The sequence below is a fragment of the Gossypium hirsutum genome, chromosome A06, assembly GCF_007990345.1.
Source record: "Gossypium hirsutum isolate 1008001.06 chromosome A06, Gossypium_hirsutum_v2.1, whole genome shotgun sequence".
Taxonomy (NCBI): domain Eukaryota; kingdom Viridiplantae; phylum Streptophyta; class Magnoliopsida; order Malvales; family Malvaceae; genus Gossypium; species Gossypium hirsutum.
This window is the reverse complement of record NC_053429.1, coordinates 119158659-119180428: the sequence shown is the minus strand read 5'-3', so window position 1 is coordinate 119180428 and position 21770 is coordinate 119158659. Positions and strand designations below refer to the sequence as shown.

Sequence of the window (21770 nt, the reverse complement as noted above, 5' to 3'; positions counted from 1 at the left end):
TAGGCATGGTGATGGGGAAATTGAGGATTTGGTAAGTTTCCTTATCTTCCTTTGTGTTTAGAAACTAAAGAGAGAAGTAGACTAAAACTCTCAAAGCTTCAGTATAATTTAAGATTTTGGGTTTCTAAGAATTCATCAACATTGGTTTAACCACAGTATGGTTGTCATGATTAGCCACTCAGACAAAGGAGCCTCTGGCGTTAGGATTAGCTAAGTTGTCTAGGATGAGGAAAACAATGTGAGTATCTACACTCCGTTTTCTAGAGCTATGTGCAGTTTTGAGAAATTTTCAATGTTCTTGTTGAACATAATATTAGGTGATTGATGAATGATTAATTGGCGTAGTACATTGTTTACTATTGTTTGCATGGTATATATGAATGACACATGTATATTATGGTAAGGGTGACCAACTATGGGTTAAGCGAAGTTAGGAATGGGAAAAAAATATGGTTTTGTTAGATACTATCATAGGGTTTTGTTGAGTGCAAACTATGATGTGCGAAGCTCTGGGCCTTACGGAGGGGACACTGCGGTGTTTAAGCATCAAAGAATAGGTTGGAGAAGGAGGAATGAATGGAATGTGTTGGAAAGAGTGAATCTCTCGACGATTCATTCTGCGAATGGCCTTTTTGCTATCCTCCGCCTTGTACTCGTGAAGTCTGAGAAGGCGGGCCTTGGCGACCTCGAACTCTTTTTCAGTTCTTAAACTGTCTCATCTCTTTGAAACGTATTGTGAGTTGCTTTCTTAATCTCTTCTGCTTTAGCAAATTTGTGGGTTCTCACATATAAATCTTCCAAACTCTATGGCCTATTATCAGTAAAAGAATACTGCATGTGCTCATTCTGAACACCCATTATAAAAATATCAATGGCTCACTGATCCTCCAAGTTCTTTATATTTAATGTCGCTGTATAAAAATGTTTAACATAATCCTGCAAGGTTTCTCCCTCCTCTGCTTTACAAACATTAAACCCATAGAAGTATTCATAATGGTTCAATGAGCCCAAAATCTTCCCAATAACATTTGACTTAACTGCAAAAAGCTCTGGATGGAACCTTGCGAGAGAGACAAATATAAATCTTTTGTACTTCACTTAAGGTTCCTTGAGAAGGCCTTCGACTTTGCAGCATCAAAAGCTCCTAGCACATTCATATAATCATTGTACTACATGATATGTGCTCAAGGATCCTTTCTTCCTTCGAACATTTCCTTCGGAACTATAAATTCGACTAGTAAGCTCATAGTTGTCACTTCAAGAGCCAATGGATTGTTAGAGCAAAACAACCAATCCATATCCTGAGTATCAGGATGCAAAGCCTGTACATATTTACGCTAAATGTGCATCTCGCTCTGCCACAATTTTGTATGTACCCTAACATCCTCTTCCTGGGCGAGCAATGCGTCATCTTGAATATCAGAATTATCAGACTGCACTTTCCTCTTCAACTCTTCATCCTGTCTTAACAATTCTTGTTGAAATATTTGTTGTTACTCGAACCTACTACTTTGTAAAGTCATCTGCTCCCTCATCAACCTCAATTGCCCTTGAAGGGTGAATAGTTGTTGTGGGGATGCCTTCTAATCAGAGGGAAACGATAATCCCTAACAAAAAGGAACATTCAGGAAGTATGAAATGTGTTTTTTCCCGTGGTTTTCATGAGTACTAATTTTGCTCACAACAATATCACCACGAGAAATAATATTACGAACAAAATGATATCGAATATCAATGTGTTTTGTTCTCTCATGAAACATTTGATCTTTTATAAGGAAGATTGCACTCTGACTGTCACAAAATACTATACTGATTTGAAGGTATTCATTGAGTTCACTAAGGAGTTCCTTCAACCAAATAGCTTCTTTACAAGCCTCAATAATCACTATGTACTCAGCTTCAGTGGTAGACAAAGCGACTATAGTTTGCAAAGTGGCTTTCCGACTGATTGCACAACCTCTAATTGTAAAGACATAACCTGTGAGAGATCTTCCTCTATCAAGGTCTCCAGCAAAATCAGCATCAACATACCCAATGACTCCATCTCTAGTTCTTCCAAACTGTAAGAAGAAATCAGTAATACCTCGTAAGTATTTTAAAATCCATTGAACTGTTTTCCAGTGTTCTTTATCAGGATTTTCCATGTATCTTCTAACTGCACTGACTGCATATGATAAATCTGGACGTGAACAAACCATAGCATACATGAGAGATCCCACTGCACTAGAGTATGGAACATGTGACATGTACTCAATCTCATCATCTGGTTGTCGAGACAAAGTCGATGAAAGTCTGAAATGGGCTGCTAAAAGAGTACTAACAGGCTTAGCACTCTTCATATTGAACTTGCAAAGAACTTTCTCAATGTACCCCTTCTGACTTAGGTACAATTTACTTACTTTTCTATCTCTGAGAATCTCCATACCAAGTATCCTATTTGCTGGTCCCAAATCTTTCATCTCAAATTCTTCACTTAGTTGGACTTTGACCTTTCTTATCTCTCATTTATCTTTTGCTGCTATCAACATGCCATCAACATAAAGAAGTAGATACACGAAAGAACCATCACTGTTTTTCTTAAAGTAAACACAACTATCAAAACTACTTATTTTGAAATCATAAGAAGTCATAAAGGAATCAAACCTCTTGTACCACTGTCTTGGTGACTGTTTCAAACTGTAAAGAGACTTTTTCAGCAAGCAAACATAGTCCTTTTTTTGAAACTGTAAAACTCTCTGGTTGTTGCATGTAAATGTCCTCCTCAAGTTCTCCATGCAAAAATACAGTTTTTGCATCTAATTGCTCAAGCTCCAAATTATGCATGGCCATAATACCAAGTAAAGCTCGAATCGAACTATGCTTAACAACTGGGGAGATCAAATCTATGAAGTCCACTTCTGGAATTTGACTGTAACCCTTTGTAACAAGCCTTGCTTTATATCTGGGTTCTTCAACTCCTAGAGTCCCTTCTTTCTTTTTAAACACTCATTTACAATGAACAACCTTTTTACCTTTAGGAAGTTTCACAAGATCCCATGTTCTGTTTTTGTAGAGTGATTCCATCTCCTCTTGTATAGTAAACATTCACTTTTCTGAGTCTTCACAACTAATTGCCTTAGAATAATTAGATGGCTCTCAGTTTGCATCTATATCTTCAGCCACATATAAAGCATAAGCAACTAGATCAGCCTCAGCATACTTCTTTGGAGGTTTAATTTCTCTTCTAGTTCTATTTTTGGCAATAGAGTATTGTGGTGAAGAAACAACTCTATTCTCAATTTTTGTACTGGCTTAAGAAGTCGACTCTATATTAATTTAATGTTCCACTTGCTTTTGATTTTCTTTATTGGAAGAGACTTTAAGAGATAAGTTAGGTAGCAAAGCAGTTTCATAAAAAACGACATCTCTGCTAATCACAACTTTTTTATTTTCAGGAACCATAACTTATACTCTTTTACACCGGCTTTATAACCAAGAAAAAACACATTTAATAGATCTCGGTTCTAATTTTCCATTATCAACATGAGTATAAGCAGGACACCCAAAGATCTTTAGGTCAGAATAATTAGCAGGATTACCAGACCATACGTCTTGTGGAGTCTTTTTCTCAATGGCAATGGATAGAGATCGATTGATAAAAAAAACATGCAGTAGAGGCTGCTTCTACCTAAAATGACTTTGGTAAGTTGGCGTTTAACAACATACATCGAACCTTCTCCATGATCATTTTGTTCATTCGTTCTGCAACGTCATTTTGCTGTGGAGTATGACGAACTATTAAATGTCTCACGATCCCTTCTGACTTGCACAGTCTATTAAACTCATCAGAACATAACTCTAAGCCATTGTCTGTGTAGAGGAATTTTATTTGTTTTCCTATTTGTTTTTCAATCATAATTTTCCAAGACTTAAATGCTGAAAACACATTGCTTTTCTGCTTTAGAAAGAACGCCCAAACTTTTCTGGAAAAATTATCAATAAAAATTAGCATATAATTAGCCCACCTTTCGAAGGCACTCTAGATGGCCCCTACAGATTAGAATGAATACATTAGAGGTGCTCATGGGCCGGGCTCAACTAAAAATTTAGGCCCATTCATTGAGCTCGGGCCGGGCCTAAAATTTTGTCCAAGCAAGACCAAATAAAAATACTAAAACCCAGGCCCCGCCTTGCCAACCCGTATTTATTTTTATATAATTTTTAAATATATATAATACATTAAAAATACTAAATAAATCAAAATAAATATTTTCTAACAAATTTAGAATAAATTTTAAAAAATATGTAGACTTAAATAGCACTAAGATAGATGCAACTTAATAAGGAAAAACCTCTAAAATAATAACAAAATTAACAAATGCTTTTAAAATAATAACAAAATTAATAATAAAATAAGTTTTATACAATATCCAAACAATAACAACAAAATAGTAGCAACTAATAGTAATATGGTAGCAAAATAGGGAGAAAACAACAAGAAAATAGCATTGAAAAAAAAACATCAGGTTTTTTTTTGTCATTTAGTGAATTTGGGCCGGGCTAGGCCCGAGCCAAAAATACCTTACCCGAGGCTCGGCTCATTTTTTTAAATAGGCCTTTTTTTGTTTAAGCCCATTTTTCGGGCCTATATTTTTGCCCAAACCCTCTCACATTTCGGACGGGCCTTCAGGTCGGGTCGAGTAGCCCGACCCATGATCAGGTCTAGAATACACTCTAACGTTCCTTTCGTGTTATGGATTCCTCAAGTGAATCGAACTTTCTTTTGCTTCCCAAAAACACTATGCTCACAGAATTTCAATTTGCAAATTTCTTGCCCATCAAGAAGTCCTCTTTTCCTCAATTCTGCCATGTCATTCTCACTCATATGCCCTAGGCGCATATGCCAAAGTTTAGTAATATCATCATTTGACAAGGAAGAGGAAGCGACAGCTGTATCACCAGTAACAGTAGAACCCTACAAAGAATATAACTTGGTAGTCTTTCTCTATCCTTTCATCACAACAAGGGAACCTTTTGAAAACTTTAAAATTTCAATTTTAGTTGTGTATCTGTACCATTTTGAATCAAGAGTACTCAATGAAATTAAATGTCTCTTCAATTCTAGAACATGTTGTATGTCACTAAGTGTTTTGGCAACTCCATCAAACATCTTAACTTTAATTGTTCCAACACTTGCGATTTTACATGAAGTATTATTTCCCATCAAAACAACACCTTCAGACACTGTTTCATAAGTTGTAAACCAATCCCGATTGAGACTCATGTGGAAGGTGCAACTTGAATCAAGTATCCACTCCTCACCCACTTTAGAATTGTTGACAGAAGTGACTAGAAATTCACCATCGCTGTAGTCTTCTACAACATCAACTTCACCGAAATTTTCTGGTTGTTTTCCCTTTTGATTCGCAGCCTCCCTTTTAATCTTGTTCTGTAGCTTATAGCACTTAAATTTAATGTGCTCTTTTTTTCTTGCAGAAGTTACAAGTTTTACCTCTGTTTGAAGACTTCAATCTACCTTTAGATTTATCGCGAAGATTCCGTTCCTGTGCCCTTCTACGATAATCATCAGCATTCCGATATTGTCTCCCACGAACAATGAGACCCTCTCCCTGAGAGTCGGGTTTAACCATAAGATGATTCATCTTATCATATGAGGTCAAAGAATCATAAACCTCATCAACTGTGAGAGACTCGCGGCTATATAAAATCGTGTGTCTAAAGGTTGAATAAGACGGGGGCAATGAACAAAGTAGAATCAACCCAAGATCTTTCTTATCATACTGAACCTCCATGGCCTCCAAGTTTGAGAGAATTTCTTTAAACACTATTAAGTGTTCGTTTACAGATGCACCTTCCTCCAAACGATGAGCATAAAAACGCTGCTTCATATGCAACTTGTTTGTTAGAGTTTTTGACATACATATTTGTTCTAGCCTCTTCCATAATGCACCGACGGTCTTCTCCTTCATCACATCCTGCAAAATTTGTTTGGACAAATACAGATGTAATTGTGTTAATGCCTTTCGATCCTTACGCTTCTTCTCTTCATCTGTTAATGTTGAAGGCATCTTATCTATCCCTAGCAGGGCATCCTCCAGATCCATCTGAATTTGCCACAACGCGAATATGGTGTTGAGATCCAATAATGGAATTTCATACTTCAAAGATGCCATTACCGTGATCGAGATGAACTACCCGGAAGCTCTAATACCATTTTGTGAAAATAAAATAAAATAAAATAAAGAACACACAGATTTTACATGAAAACCCTTTCGAAAAAAAAAACCACAGCCAGAGGAAAAGAAAATTCACTATGTCTAATTTGAATGATTAAAAGAAGAATAGACTATGTCTATTTATAGGCTTTGTAAAGACATATTCTAGTAAGATTGAAACACCTTATTCTAATCAATATAAAATAGATGGAATTTAATAATGTTTAAAAAACTTTATTCTAAAATAAAATAAAAGAAGTGTAGTTCTATATAGATTTTATTTTTATTTTATTTTACCACTGTATTTTATTTAAATAAGGATTCGGGTCATTTAATTCTAACAGGATCCATCTCACTAGGTTGATTGCCCGTGCCAAAACCTCCAGCTTGTCCTACCAAAAAAATTGTGGAGAAATTTTCGTTGGGGTGAGCCATTTTGGTTTTTTGCAAATTGAAAATCTAGAGGTCGAAAGCCTGTCCACATTCACCGCACCAAATTGTTTAGTGTTTCTCTATCTTTTTTAGATGGTAAGGTAGGTGTGAGTAAAATCTGATTCAAATAGAAAAACTCAATAAAAAATTCAAATTTTGAATTAAATAGTTTGAGTTAATCGAGTTATTCGGATCAACTCGAATAAAAAATCAATTTTTTCGATTTAACTCGAATATGAATTACACAATTCGAGTTGTTCGAAAATCTGATAAGAAAAGGCAAAACTATGTCGTTTTGATAAATGTTTACCCCTTAAGTTAAAAGGCAAAATTGTTGTATTGTTTATATTGTTAAATAATCTTGCACTCATCTACTAGTTAAATAATCGGTCCATGTAAACGCAACATTGAGTATAAATAATAGGATTTGTTAACTCGACTTGACTCAAAATTTTTTGACTCTATTCAATTTGATTTGAAAAATTTTCAAATTGAGTTTGGTTGCTAAAATATGATCCGTCAACTCGACTAACTCGAAAATTTTTGACTCTATTCGACTCGACTCGACCGAATGCTCACCCTTATGGTAAGGTTGTATATTTATATGATATGGTTATTGTTCATCGATGTGATATCCTATGTAAGTTTCATGCATGCCAACACGCGCCCTCTCTAAACTTAACAAATGTTTATACGATAGGAGTTCGCTTATGCAATCATGTGCGAACCCACATCTCATAGTCCTATGTGCGATCTCATGTGTGATCTTATGGGAGGGTATAAGTTCCCCTCCTATGAACACTTAGTGCCATGCGAGCTCGATACACGAGCTCAATGTGCGAATCATGTAGAACCCAACTTGAACTCATTAGGGTTATGGGTCAGTAATAGTAAGTACCATAACATTCCTCATCTTAATAGAATCAATTTTGTTTTATTTTATTTTATTTTAAATTGTTTTTTGCAACACGACGATTGAGTTTTCTCAATACAAAAATTTTCCCAATCAATTGGGTAGGGATGAGAAACATTCGATTCGACTAAAAAAAATTGAATTCTTTTTTAAATTTTGAATTATTAGAATCGTATTAACAAGTTACTTGAATCAACTTTAATTTTTTTCAAATTTTGAGTTCGAGTCGAGTTAAATTTTAGAATTCGAATAACTTGAATAATTCGAATAAACCAAATATCAAACCCTTTTATTTCCCTTCCCCCACCCCCCTCAAACCCTTCTACTTTCCCCCAAAGCCCCAAATTTTTTTTCTTTTTACTTTCCCCTCAAAACTTTTACTTCTCCTAAAAAAATTTACTTTCTTCCAAACCCTTAAATTTTTTTCCTTTTACTTTCTCCCCAAAAATGTTACTTCCCCTGAACCCCTAATTTTTTTCCTTTTTCTTTCCCCCAAAACTTCACTTCCCTCCAAACCCCTAAAACTTTTTCTTTTCGAATTTGTGTCTACTATTTATATTATTAAATAAAATTTTACATTTTGTAATATTTATATTATTGAATTGTTTAATCATGTTGAATCTTTATCAATTTTTGTTAAAATTGAATTATTGATGATATCATAAAATATTCATGTTAAGATTTTTTACTGGTATCAATTTCACATTTTATCTTTAAAATAAATTTTATTCAAAACATCACTTTTTTTACATTTAATATATATTTTTTAATTTCAAAATACATGGTGACAAAAATCAGAAGATGATTGAAGTAACTAAGCAAGCAAAGAATCTAACTCGTATATAAAAGATTAATAAATAAATTATGAGAGAATGGAAATTAATAAGAAATTTGATTAAGGTGGATGGCAATGGCTACAAGGACCCAAAGTCATTTTTTTAATTTAACTTAAACAAATATATTCGATCTGATTCTATTCGAATTCCATCTCACTCGACTCGATTTGACAAAATTTCAAATCGAGTTGGGATGATAAATTCGTCAACTCTATTAATTAAATTTTTTTTCGATTTGATCGAATGCTCAACCCTACAATTGGAGGTGGATGGGTTTAAGTGAAATTCATCAGTTCGTCTCAATATATTTATTAAAACTAGAAATTTTATCTCGTATTTGTCTATTTAAAAGTAACATAAAATAAATAATAAAATGTATGATTTGAAAATAATTAATTAATTATAATAACCTAAAAAATATGTACTCTATTAAAATAAAAAATAAATTAAATTATAAGTAAAAACGAAATTTAAACACATAAATAAATAAGATAAAAATACTAAATGCAATATAGTTATTTATTATGATTTTTTCATCGATTATGAATTAATATTGAGTTGACTTGTGATATCAACTCAACAAATAACATTATTAATATATATAAGTGATAGGGATAATAAATTTTGTATATTAAAACAAAAATGTATAATATATATTAGAATGAAGTTTTAGTTGAGTTGTAAATTTAAGGTTTTAGTAGTCTAATTGGGGCAAGTTTAAATCCGCACATTTTAATTGATTTTTGTTAAAAATGAAAAGATTAAAATATCATTGAATAATATAACTTTTTTTAATTATGGAAAGATATTTTTATAATTTCTTGACCGAATTGGTGGCATGATTAAATATGACACTAACTTATTCAAGGACTTAATAAATAATATAGATATTAACTTTTTTATTATTATAATTACTTTTACCCTTTTAATTATAATATCTTGATTTTATAAGAGTTCTTATCATATATTTTAATTTTACAAATATTTTTATATTTTTATAATGATTTCTTTTAATTTTATAAAATTTTATAATATTTTTAACTTAATTTTGTAAAATTTAAAATAATATTAACATTAGGTAAAATTTCCTGACAAATTGAGAAATCATTCCAGGGTTGAGGTGGGGGTTGGAGTTCATGAATTATTTGATTTCTATTCGCTTATGTTCATGAGTGAATTCGTTTATATTTGCTTAAAGTTCGTTTAATAAAATATTTAAAATTTATTTATTTTACGATATTATATCATTAATAATAATATTTTTATATTTAGTTTACTTATTTATAATATATTATTAATATTAATATTTAATTATTTTATATTAAATATGTTTATTTGTGCTTTATTTGTTTATTATTCATGTACATATTTTTAATTGTTTGTAAACATATTCTATTTTATGTTTATAAGCATGTTTCAAGCATATTTGTTTAATATTCGAGAACATATTCATTTAATTTAAAAGAATGAATACAAAAATATATAATTTTAAATAAATAAATAAATAAATTTAAAAATTTTCATCCAACACAAATAAATAAAATAAAATGAATAGATATTGATTCATTAACATCCTAATGATCTAAGTGGAAGAATTTCCTATGTACAAGACATTCTCATTTTCATATTGTGTGTATTGTGTGAACTTTGTGAACATACTTTTGTCTTTGCACACATGTTTGGTTACTCCAGTATCAATCCATCATGCATTATCATCTTATGCTATATTAATTTCAGGTATCATTGCAACAAATTTTTCGTTATTATCAGCTTTAGAAGATTTCTTCTTCTTTAAAAATCGACATTCATTCTTGAAATGTCTCAACTTACCACAATAATAGCATTAGCCCTTTTGTTTCTTTTTAAACTTAGATACTCTATTAGTTTGTTTGAACTTTCTCTTGGATGGTTTATTAGTATGTACTTCTTCCATAACATGCACTTTGACATTTTCAAAATCTAGGTTCTAATCTTGCTTTCGATATTCTGCTTCAATACGGAGATGATTTGCCAAAGCCTGAAGAGATATTTCCTCTTTCTTATGTTTTAGACTTCTTTTAAAGTCTTTCCAAGATGGAGGAAGTTTGTCTATAATGGAAAATTCAATAATCATTTCATCTATTTTCATTTCATATTGCTTAAATTGATTCAACATTTTTTCAAAATCACAAAATTGTTTCATAACAGAACGACCATCAACCATTTGATAATTTTTGAAATGATTAACAATAAATTTCTTACTTGTAGCATCTTCAGTCATGTATATTATCTTCAATTTGTCCCATAATTCCTTAGCGATGACCTCATTTTGGTAGGTATCAAACAAACCTCTTCCCGTTGAGCCCCCTTTCTCCTCGGTCCACAGAGACAAAATGGAAAAAAATGAATATTTCTACCATACTATCTACAACAAAACCCAATTTTATTGAGCCAATTTTATTGATAGAAGTCCAAATCATTGGGACCTCTTAGAGGTTCTAACCAAGGAGTACGCAGATCCCAAAAACGCATTCAGTATGTGGCCTATGCACATGTAATCAACATTGTCCCATTTTTGCTTTTCTCAGGTTGTAGTAATAAGTTCGTTCTCATTCTCTTTTGGTATTGAAGTATCCAAAACATAGGCAGTATTTAAAGCAGGTAATAAGAAGTGCATCTTTTTCTCCCATCATCAGAAATTGCCACCATCAAACCGATCAAGTTTGACAAAGTTGGAAGCCAACTCCCTTAGTGTTCCATTTTCATGTGTTGTAGTAGTCATCATGAAATATAACCTTAAAATTGTTAATGCAAATCTCCAGCGAGGAAAATCTCGAACACACAAATGGAACTCGAACAGAAAATGGAGAAATAGGACAAGGCTTCAAGGCGTGTATGAAGCCACTATCTTTAAGGTTATATTTGCCCCCATTTATATTCGGTGTGCAAAAGAGTTTCAATCAAATTACCCTTGAGGATATAATGAAACCGATGACTATTTGCTTTTTGCACTGACGATAATAGTCCACTAAGCATTAAGCAATGTATAAAAAGAAACTCAATTTTTACAAAGAACTTCTGCAGGAACTCTTTATAGAACAATCTAATAATATTAGAAAACTGAGGAAAGATAAAAGGAATTTTTATAACTTGTTAGTGTGATTTCCAAATGAAATCTCATTCATATTTATAGAAATTTTCATGTCTCTTCATGGAGACATCTTTTAATAGGTGTCTTTTCTGAATAATAACATTTTTACAAAGACATAATTATTCATCTAATATTATAACTATTCAAGTAATATAGTTTGAATAGTTATAATTCTTTTTCAAAAATCAATTGATATAACTCTTGATGAATGACCAAAAGATTTAAATTTTGATTAATTACACCCATTCGTTTATAATTATTGGAACACTATAAATATTTGAAAATGTTTCAACATAGTATATATAATTAACATTATATAATTAAGGTAGATTAGTAATGATGTGTAACCCTATATAGTATATACAACTATGTTATTATAGAGTACATTTTTATATTAATGATACATAATCTTAAACCCTAAACGTGTAGCTAACCTTATGGTATATTATTGTTATACTTATTTCCCTACCTCAATTCGAACCCGATTGGACCCTTCATTGGGCTCACCCAGGGCCCATTAAGTGGCATAATTAGGTAGGAACCCTCACTTACCTATAAATACCCCAAGGATCAACATAGTGGGGAAGTCCTCTTCGACTCTCGGTCCTGGAACAGGTGAATTGGCCTTTTTTGACACCGCCCCCTCTCCTCCTCCACTTCCATTGATATTGTGTATCAATAATTATAATATAATTAAGGTAGATTAGTAATGATATGTAACCCTATACAACTAAGTTATTATAATGCACATTGTTATATTAATGATCTTAAACACTAAGTTCAAATCTTGTTACAATATTTTTTTACTAAAAAAACATGAAAAGACAAAAACTTCCTTACATTATAATTTTTCAACTAAATTGGTGCTAAGTTGATTTATCCTCAACTTAGTCTAGAGTTTAATATAATATTATAAGAATAGATAGTACATAATAGACCCATTAACAATAATAAAATAAATAAAACTTATTTTAAAATTTGAAATTTGAAATCCTATTCTATGAAAATTTAAATAATATTAAAAATATTATAATTTATACAATTTTTAATGAAAATAATTTTTTTATTTAATTTTCTTTAAATAAATTAATTTTTTTAATTTTATATTACTTTATAAATGTTAATTTTTGTGAATTCAAATTCGGATTTTTACAAATTCAAATATCTAACATAAAGTTAAAATGTTAAATTCGAATTTTTACAAATTTAGAAATCCAACTGATATTTCTATTTAATTCGGATTCGAATTTAGATAATAAAAATCAAATATTTTAAGGATTCAAATTTTAAGATAGATTTGCATATTCAAATTTGGAAAATCCAAAATTTGTAGATATCTTACCCGTTCCATCCCTACAAGTTACATTTGAACTGGGAGCAAGTGATGTGCAACTGGAAACAATGGATCCAAAAACCCTTTTAAGAAACAAGTATCCATATCATCTTTCAACAGACTAAAACAAATAATACCTTGTACATGGATGTTAACCATACCCAAGTATTGTAATCTGTTCTATTACTATGACTGCTACTATATGTGTTGAGTTGGGTTAACTCAACACAAGTTTCTTTTGACCAATTTACAGTGTAAAATTTTCATTTATTCTTCCTTTTTTTTCTTTTTGAATTTAAATTATGATCACAGCAGTTAGTCAAGAAACAACAGTTGCACTTCGCAACTCCATTCTAATTTTCAAGAATACAACAATAGTAAATAATCAAACGAACAACAAAGATCATATCTTCGGCCCAGCATGGTTAAAGCAGCCACAAAACGCCTATATTTCCCAACGACTGTAACTTTGGCAGCCTGCTTCAATGAGGGGCTTCGGTCCCTACAAGCATCTAATTCAGCTACATTTGAAAAATAAGTTAAAGCCGAGTATTCTGCTTGCAAAGCCAACAATTTTCAGATTCTGTTTCAAGCAAAAGTTTGGAATTTTACTTTCGAGTGAGATACTCGTGTGCAGCTCACAGCTATATGGGAATGTGGATAGATCTCAATTCCATAAACATAAAAAGCACTAAAGAATACCAACCAAAGAATGTGATAACTTTCCAAAGATGATTTAAGTTCATCTGCCAATCTGGTTCATATATCAGCAATGCCAGTCGTGCACTATCTTCTACTAAATTCCTTCTCAACGACACCAAAAATCACCTTCAAGCGTTGTTGTAGATTTGAAATGATGTTTTTGGTAATCCTTTTTTGATGCCATGTGCTTTTCAACCATGCAATTCCAAAAAATACTCGCACCTGACATCCCTCTGCTTTTGAGTGCAAGTCCTCGATTTGGTATCTAAGGTGAATCTGCAAAATGTTGAAAGTTTAAACTCAGCGGTCAATAATGAGGAAGATGTGGTATCCAAGAAGATGCAATGAATAAAATGTTCTTTGTGGCATTCATACATTGAAATAGTCCCCGAGTGGAACACCTTGGAGAGTCATAACTTCTTCAATATGCCAACCGTTCTTATTGGGAAGTTGGGATTTCTGCTGAGTACTAGTCATCTCTCCTCTATAGCGGGATACACGCTTATCGAATTTGTAACATATTTGCCTCTCGTATGCATCATCCTTTTCTGATTCCCATGGAGTGCAAGAATAGTCAAGACCGCCAGCTTTCTTCATAGCTTTATACTCCAATTCACCACCACTAAATAACTCCATGCAGAAACCAGTCTGAATCACCAATAAAACAATTACCACCATCTGATACAAAGAAAATATATCTACAATACACCCATAAGAATAGTCGTACTACGTTTATGTGTGAAGATTCCATTAATACACTTTAACATAAGGACAGGAAATACCTCAACACAACATGGAAAGTATAGGTTCATAACATGATGCATGCTGCAGCATACTCATTCCATAGGCTCACAGAGAGAGAGATAGATGACTTACGGGAACAGGAAGAGCACAGGAATAAACCTCAGACATACTGACATCCTCAAGGCCTAAGAAAGATCCACTCCCGTCACTTTGGAGGCTTTTTGCCTCGGACTCTTCTTCAACTATTTGCACTTTCTGTTCTGGGCTCAAGGCTCTGGCTTTCCACAGAGCCATGATTGTTCTAGTAAAAAAAAAAAATGAAGATCAAGATATGACATTTTACCATTATTGCTCCTTTCAGGACATTCTTACTTTCAGAAACATACACACCAAGGATTTATCTACCCTCATTTTTATCATCACAGATTCTTAATACATAGGACTAGTTTCATCATTTGATTGCCAAAGAGCAACAGTTGATACATACAAACAAGCATGAAGCTTAAACGATAGAGTTTAGATAGCAGAAAAAATTTGAACAAAAGTAAAAAGAGTCGTGATACCACTAATCGTAAAATCTATGATTTTCAGGTATATCTCAAAATTAAAGTATAACTAAAGCAAGATCTTTCGATAATTAGAAAAACAATAGTATGTCAGATTACAGGTGCAAATGCAAAAGTGATCTAAGCATATAATTTGTTTAATGTATTTTAAAAGAAAGTGCATTTGCCACTTAAAGAACATCATCACACTTTTAATGGTCATATGGAAAAACATAACGGAAGTCATAATGCTAGCATTCATTTTTAGATATTCCAAAAAAGAGCTGGTTAGACATGCTTTCAACATTAAACGAAAGTAATGAACATATCAAAAGATACAAAAAAGTATAAATAAAATAAAAAACAGAAGTCACAGAAGATAGATTGCTCTTTTACCGATAAGCTACATTGAAAGATACAAAAGACTGATAATGGAACTTCAGCCTGCCTTCCTCATCTCGAGTCTTTGCACCATGTCTAGCATCCATCCCTCTTCCTGGACGGAGAGTCACAACAATAACTGGACTGCCCATTGATGCCAAAGTAGGTGGAAGAACTTGAATATCTTCAATGTCTTCCCAAAGGAAGAAGAATTTTGTCTTGTGGCCAAATAAATTGGCATGAAACCCAATTATTCTTGGTGATAAAAACAGGCGACCCTGCATAGATGCAACATCAAATTAACAAAAAGGGGAAAATAGTGCATATTAATTACTCAGAGTAAAACATCACAAAAGTGAGCTTTACATAATATTATATAACCAGAGAATCAGAACCTGTAGAGGCATTTTCCGTTTCAAGTGACAGGTAAAGTCATTTATGAGAAATTCCTCTGGTGGAAGCCCAAAAAGTTTTTGAAAGGCTGAATTCGTTTGAGGGGACCTCACATTTATCTGCAAATAGATCATTAGGTCATAAGTAAATAACAAGAATGGGCAGCAATATTTTATTCCTGGCCAGTTGGAACTAAAATAAAATTAACTATATATTTACCTTCTTCCCCACTTCTTTCTCCATCTTTCTTAAGTACTCTGTAACCACATTTCCACCTCTTGTATTTTCCACAAAAATTCTCAAGTGCAGCTTAGACTGGCATGCCTGAGCCAACTTACCGTGCAGAGAAACCCACACATCAGCTAGATCTGATATATTAGATCTTACAAAATTAACCTCAGCATGTCCCAAAGATGTAGCTTCATCAAAAGGCCCATCAAAATCAAAAACTTCTAAATCCAGTACAGAAGGAGGCTCTTTCATTGCATCAAATTCAAATATTTCTGCAAAAAAAATACAGTTTCTGGAAGAATTTATTAAAGTTTAGAAATTTTTTTTCAAAAAAGTTGAAAAAGTATAGGATTCCTTTTCTGAACTAGAAAAACTATACGATTCTAAGTAAGACTTATTATTCAAGACGATGCTAGTGCAACACCAAACATGTACACTGAATCCAAACATAGACAAAGCATAATGTCGGATTCACCATTCCACTGGGGAGCAGATTTCTGGTACTTGATTGAGCTGGTTCTAGTTTTCCCGTTGCAAGTGAACACAACATATGGATCACAGTAACCACTTGAATCTACAGCAGCTAAATTACTTCCCTCAATCAAGGCAACTGTTAGTAACCATCCATCCCCTTGTGCTTTCACTCCATGATCACTCCCTATTGTTAGAGAGACATAAGAAAAGGAAATCAAAGGCTGAAACACAAGAAACAAGACGTGGCAACTCTTCTCACTAGCTGAGCAGAATTGTTATTAAATATAAATATTACCTTTCTGCACTCTGGCATGCATGAAGCGGGAGATTAACTGCAACACCCTTTCACCTTGAAGAACCAAAATACCACACACAATAAATTCACCAATTGAATCAGGCAAATCAAGCCCTAAAAACTCTAGTCCTTGAATTGTACTGGGTGCAGCTAGGCAGATATGGACTATTACATATAAGCTCATAAAAACTGTAGAAACCATAGTAAAATTAGCAAAGTACTGGACTGCCAACTTCCAATCTGACTCGGTTTCAGCCTGCAATGATCCCAAAATCTGTTCTTTGCTCAACCCAATATCCTTTGAATCAACTGGCTTAATAGTCTGCTCTAGTAGAGTAGTGAATTGCTCAAAGCTTTCCTTTAGACCCTGCCGGGCTCCATTTTCTATCATACTTTTCATCATTGTGCTCTGCAAGAAGTTCATCCGCCATGAAATCACCAAATGGGAAGATTCTTCTCCAGATGGAAGCTCAGGTCCAGGGCCAATGCAGTACAGCACTTCGACTTTGAAAGTGCTCCCATACATAACATCCGGAGTGCTCACAGACGCTAAAACGGCAAAAGTCTTCCCATCGGCTTTTATATATGTCTGCTCCTCAGTGGCTTTCACAGCCTTAATTAATTTGGTCGGAGCCCTGATGTAAGAATAAATTCTTTTCAAACTCTCACCACCATTCTCAAATTTCCAAGGCCCAATTTGTAGGTCTGTAGATCCCTGCACCTCTGCTAATGACCTAGGAAAACTTGAATCAGGTGAAAAAAGTAGAGAGTTTAGTTCTTTTGGCGCAATCACATATAATTGGTCTAGAAGCACTCCTCCAGGTAAATTACTCGGAATTTCACTTCCCTGATCTCGGGAACACAATGCTTCCATCGCTTCCTCAAAAGAAGATGACTGATCATCAGACTTGTTATCAAAAACATCAGCTCTTGAAATTTCAGGTATCTCCATCAAATCAGTGCCCCTAGTGGAGGTAGTAGGACCAATGTCAAAATTTCTATTAAACATTTGAGTGATTCGACCTGCTAGGGATTTTTGTGCACTTGATTTCTCTTCTTTGGAAGACACATTATCATCTTGTCTCGTCGGAGAAGAGGAGTTTGATGAACCACTAAAAGACCTAGAAATATCCTTAACATCCATGTCTTCATGCTTCTTCGATGCTGATGCATGATCACCATTATAAGTCGAGTCCAGGTATGAATTGTTTTGGGAAAAATAGATATTTAGAAGTATTTCACCTGTAGCCAAGGTTGAAAGAAAAGTAGATAGATATTTAGAAGCATGTGCTCAAAGGCTGGAATCTTTGAATCCTAGATCCAAACTACTTAGATAAGCTCCTTTTTGACGCCTAAAAGGTACAAAAATCCTAGTTGAATATTCCAAGTAAAAAGGAGATGCAAACAGCACATGAGTAATGATCAGGCAACTCCAAATATGCAGAGATTGAGAAATGAAAGATGCAAATAATAGAAATCTAAAAACAGAACATACCACACTCCTTGTTCTTCAACTTCTTATTCCTAGGGTGGAGGGAATACCAAACAGTGCCAAGAGATTTATTATGAGCATCGAAAACCTGGGAAACGGAGACTTTAAGCTGACCCACAAAGTCATCATTGAAATACTTATCCTCATCCAAGACGGTGATAAGAAGCTCCTCATTCAAATCCTCGACCTTGAAACTAAATTCCTCTCCCCAACTTGGGTTCAACGTCTTCTTCACCACTTTGGTTTTGTGCCTCTGTTTCCCAAGTTGAAGCTTGACGTAGGGATCACTGAAGCCGTTTACATCCATGGCTGGTATGTTCCTTGCTTCAATTACGCCCACAATGAGCTTCATTTTCTTTTTCTCTAGATTCCCTCAATCCAATCTTAACCTAATAAAAAGGGTTCAAATTTTGGCCGTGATTGATAATGTTCAATTTTATGCAGAACCCACCCACCGACACACAGTCAATATTGTCTTTTTCACTGCTATAATCAAGAAGACCTCGAGGGAAAAAAAATGTTCAGTAGTATTTCTTTCCTTCCATTCCAAGTATATATATCTATTTCTTAAATTTCTAGGAAAAACAAAGAAATATGACCACAAACCTCCCAAGCAAAAATCCTTCTTTTTTTCTAAAAAACAAGAAGCAAAAATCAATCAAACTCAACCATTTACCAAAGATAAAGAACAAATACTACAGCCTATTCTTTAGTTGAGTATAATTGTATAAATACAAATTCAATACAATACACCTCTCGAACTCACCCAGAAGAATAATTTTACAAGAAAAACAAATTACTCAGTTCGTTTTTTTTGTTTTTATATATTATATAATATGTTAAGTAGACAAAATTTGGGAAAAGTTATCCAAAATTTGGGGAAAAAATTAATTTCGCAGGATTTGCAGCTAACAAAGTTGAAAAGGGGAAAGAAGAGAGAGGTGATGTTTGATTTTAAGAAGGTAGGACGGGAGTTGAGTAAATCGAACGAAAGCCTACTTTTGTTTCAACGTTGGCAACTATTGTTTGTTTGCTCAAGTCCGCGTTTCTGTTTCCACTGTTTTTCCTTGACCAATTTTGTTTATGGACAAACAAAATTATTTTTCAATGTACGATCCACTCGTTGCGACCGCAAATAAATAAAAAGGGTAAGTTACTCTCAAGTTGCTAAACTAGCAGTAAATTTATATTTTGGTCATTTAATTTTAAAAAGTTACAAATTAGTCATGCACTATTCCAATGTTTTCATTTACGTCATTGAACTATTCGAAAGCTTTTTTTTCAAAGTCTGGCTAGTGAGCTCCAAGTTTATCAATACTCATCAACGATTAGAAAAATATTCCTTAGATCCAAATTAATTTGATAGTTAGTATCTGAGATCAAAGAAGAAAAGTATTTGACTTTTGGTTTGTAGATTCGTGATTTTCAAAAATATTTCATGGAAAAATCAAATTATAGAAGAGAATGAGAAAGCAAGATTTTGATTAGTGTAGATAGTGTAAACAGAGAAGGCTATATAATAACTATTTTAATAGCCTAGAAACTTAAATGAAAACTTTGAAATAGTTGAGTGATTTTTTTTATCTTTTTAAAATTGAGTGATTAAAATATAAATTTATTAATAGTTTGGTAACATTAGTGTAATTTACCCATAAAAAAGAAGTAAATTGTCAAATAGCAATGATAACCTAATAAATATTATAATTGTAATAGGTTACGATCTCACCACCCAATCGAATTAATTAAATATGAGAAATCATTAATTTATTCAGATTATTATATTTATGTAATTTAAATAATTTAATTGAAAAGACTGTTTTACTATTATGGTTTAGGCAGCCATTGTTGCATTTTTTTTTTGTGTGTGTGCAGACCACAACCTTAATCAATATTGGTCTATATATTTTTGAGTAAAGCATAAAAATAGTTATTTTTATTTAGTTTAAATTAGATTTTAATTATTTATATTTGAAATGTTATGTTTTAGTTACTTACGTTATTGTATTGTAAAATTTTAACTACTGAACCATTAATTACCGTTAATAGTGTAATGGTAAGCTGACGTGACACGTTAAATCATTATTTTAATCGAAAATTTTAAGTGAAATTATACAATTAGTCCTTTTTTTTATTTTGAGTAATTTTAATGTTTTTTAACTCTTTTTTTTGTTTATTTTTCATTCTTCTATTTTTCTCTCTATTTTTTTCCCTTCTTCATTTCTTTTAACATAGTTTTTTTTATGTTTTCTATTTGTTAAAACTAGTCCCTATGCTTTTATTTTTTTGAACAATTCAATTTTTTTCTTTATTTGTTAACGTCAAATATAGGAACTAGTTTTAACAAATGAAAAATATAGAAAAATTACGTTAAAAGAAATAGAGAAGGAGGAAAACAGAGGGAGAAGTAGAAGAAAATGAAAAATAAAAACAAAAAAGAAAGTTAAAAGAACATAAAAGAAAATAATTAAATTGCTCAAGACGAAAAAATATAGAGATCAATTGTATAATTTAACCTAATTTTTTTTTGAAATGATGATTTAATGTACCAGATCAGCTTATTTATACACTATTAAAGGTAATTAACGGCTCAATGACTAAAATGTTACAACAAGATAACATAAGTAACTAAAATGCAACTTGAAGCAAACAAAAATGACTATTTTCGTAGTTTAACCTTTTTTTTAAGAATAAAGCTTCATTAATTAAAATAAAAATAAAAATAGATAAGGAGAAAAGTGAGAGACAATACCTAATTTCCAAGTCATCAAAGTATATCCGGTTTAGAACAATCAGCAAATACAAAATAAAAATAGAATGAAGATAAAAAAAAACATGTTCTTGTCAAACATCTATAAATCCAACAATAGGACAAGGACTGATACACACAGTCTTAGAGTAATCAACCCAATTCCGAGGCATCAGAAGTTCGGTACGAGAGAGCATGCCATGAGAGGAGAGGGCGTCCTGAGCTGCATAAACTTCAGCCATACAAAGCCCAAAATGCAGCATACAAAGCCACCCACATCATTCTTAACTATAGCAATCCATCCGATAACATCACTATCCACAAAAACACCGTCAATGATACACTTCAGCTTTTGAGAAACAAACCAGCCTGTTGAACAATATGCGCAGCAATCAGGTACCGTTGTTTCCATAAGGCCACACTTCGGTAATTCCAAGTGCTCCACGTGTCACATAAAAGTCGATGCCGACGCTCGACTCGCTGCAACAAAAAGATCTAGCTGATGAAATCGACTTAATTTACTATCTGCTTTTAGTCTTGTACTATTTGCATAACTTACGAAATTAATTCATTTTCTCCATTTTGATATTTTTTGTCGCACATAGTTTTTCAATTTTAAAATTTTAATTATAACTATAATAGTTGGTACCATTTCGTATTGTCTGGTTTGGAGTAAATCGAAATAATAAATTTTAAAATCTATTCTAAGGTAAATTTCGGGTGGTACTGATCGTATTAGTGCATATTAGTTAATTTTGCTTGTACCTACTGAAATATGGTATGTCGATAAGTACAAAAAAATTAATTTCAAATTTTTATTATTTATTTGTACCAAAAAAATTAAAATATATTTTAATTTTAAAGTTTTTTTTTTGGATTTGTTGAATTATGAATTATTTTATGCATAG

General features: G+C 32.6%; 1 protein-coding gene across 2 annotated transcripts; it reads right to left on the bottom strand.

Annotated features, from left to right (window-relative positions):
* Positions 1 to 12911: 12911 nt before the first annotated feature.
* Positions 12912 to 19184, bottom strand: LOC107962113 (C2 and GRAM domain-containing protein At1g03370). 2 transcript variants are annotated; one of them, XR_001701516.2, is made up of 10 exons: positions 18120 to 19184; positions 16625 to 17866; positions 16331 to 16513; positions 15844 to 16127; positions 15627 to 15743; positions 15247 to 15509; positions 14438 to 14606; positions 13937 to 14209; positions 13566 to 13837; positions 12912 to 13361 (listed from the first exon to the last, which is right to left on the bottom strand). XR_001701516.2 is itself a non-coding variant. In XM_016898358.2 (9 exons), the coding sequence occupies exons 1-9, from the start codon at positions 18466 to 18468 to the stop codon at positions 13646 to 13648; spliced, it is 3072 nt and encodes a 1023-aa protein (XP_016753847.1). In that variant the 5' UTR covers positions 18469 to 19184; the 3' UTR covers positions 12912 to 13645. The 2 variants fall into 2 exon arrangements, 1 of the variants encoding a protein (XP_016753847.1); XM_016898358.2 differs by having other exon boundaries at positions 12912 to 13837.
* Between the last annotated feature and the right edge of the window lie 2586 nt (positions 19185 to 21770).

What these genes read in the sequence shown, in the direction of transcription:
- LOC107962113 (XM_016898358.2), bottom strand. Translation starts at nt 18,468, where the DNA reads ATGAAGCTCATTGTGGGCGTAATTGAAGCAAGGAACATACCAGCCATG. An exon ending in ATCTGCTCCCCAGTGGAATG is followed by an intron (nt 16,128 to 16,330) that starts GTGAATCCGACA and finishes TTTTTTTTGCAG; the next exon opens with AAATATTTGAATTTGATGCA. An exon ending in CCTGTGCTCTTCCTGTTCCC is followed by an intron (nt 14,210 to 14,437) that starts GTAAGTCATCTA and finishes TTGGTGATTCAG; the next exon opens with ACTGGTTTCTGCATGGAGTT.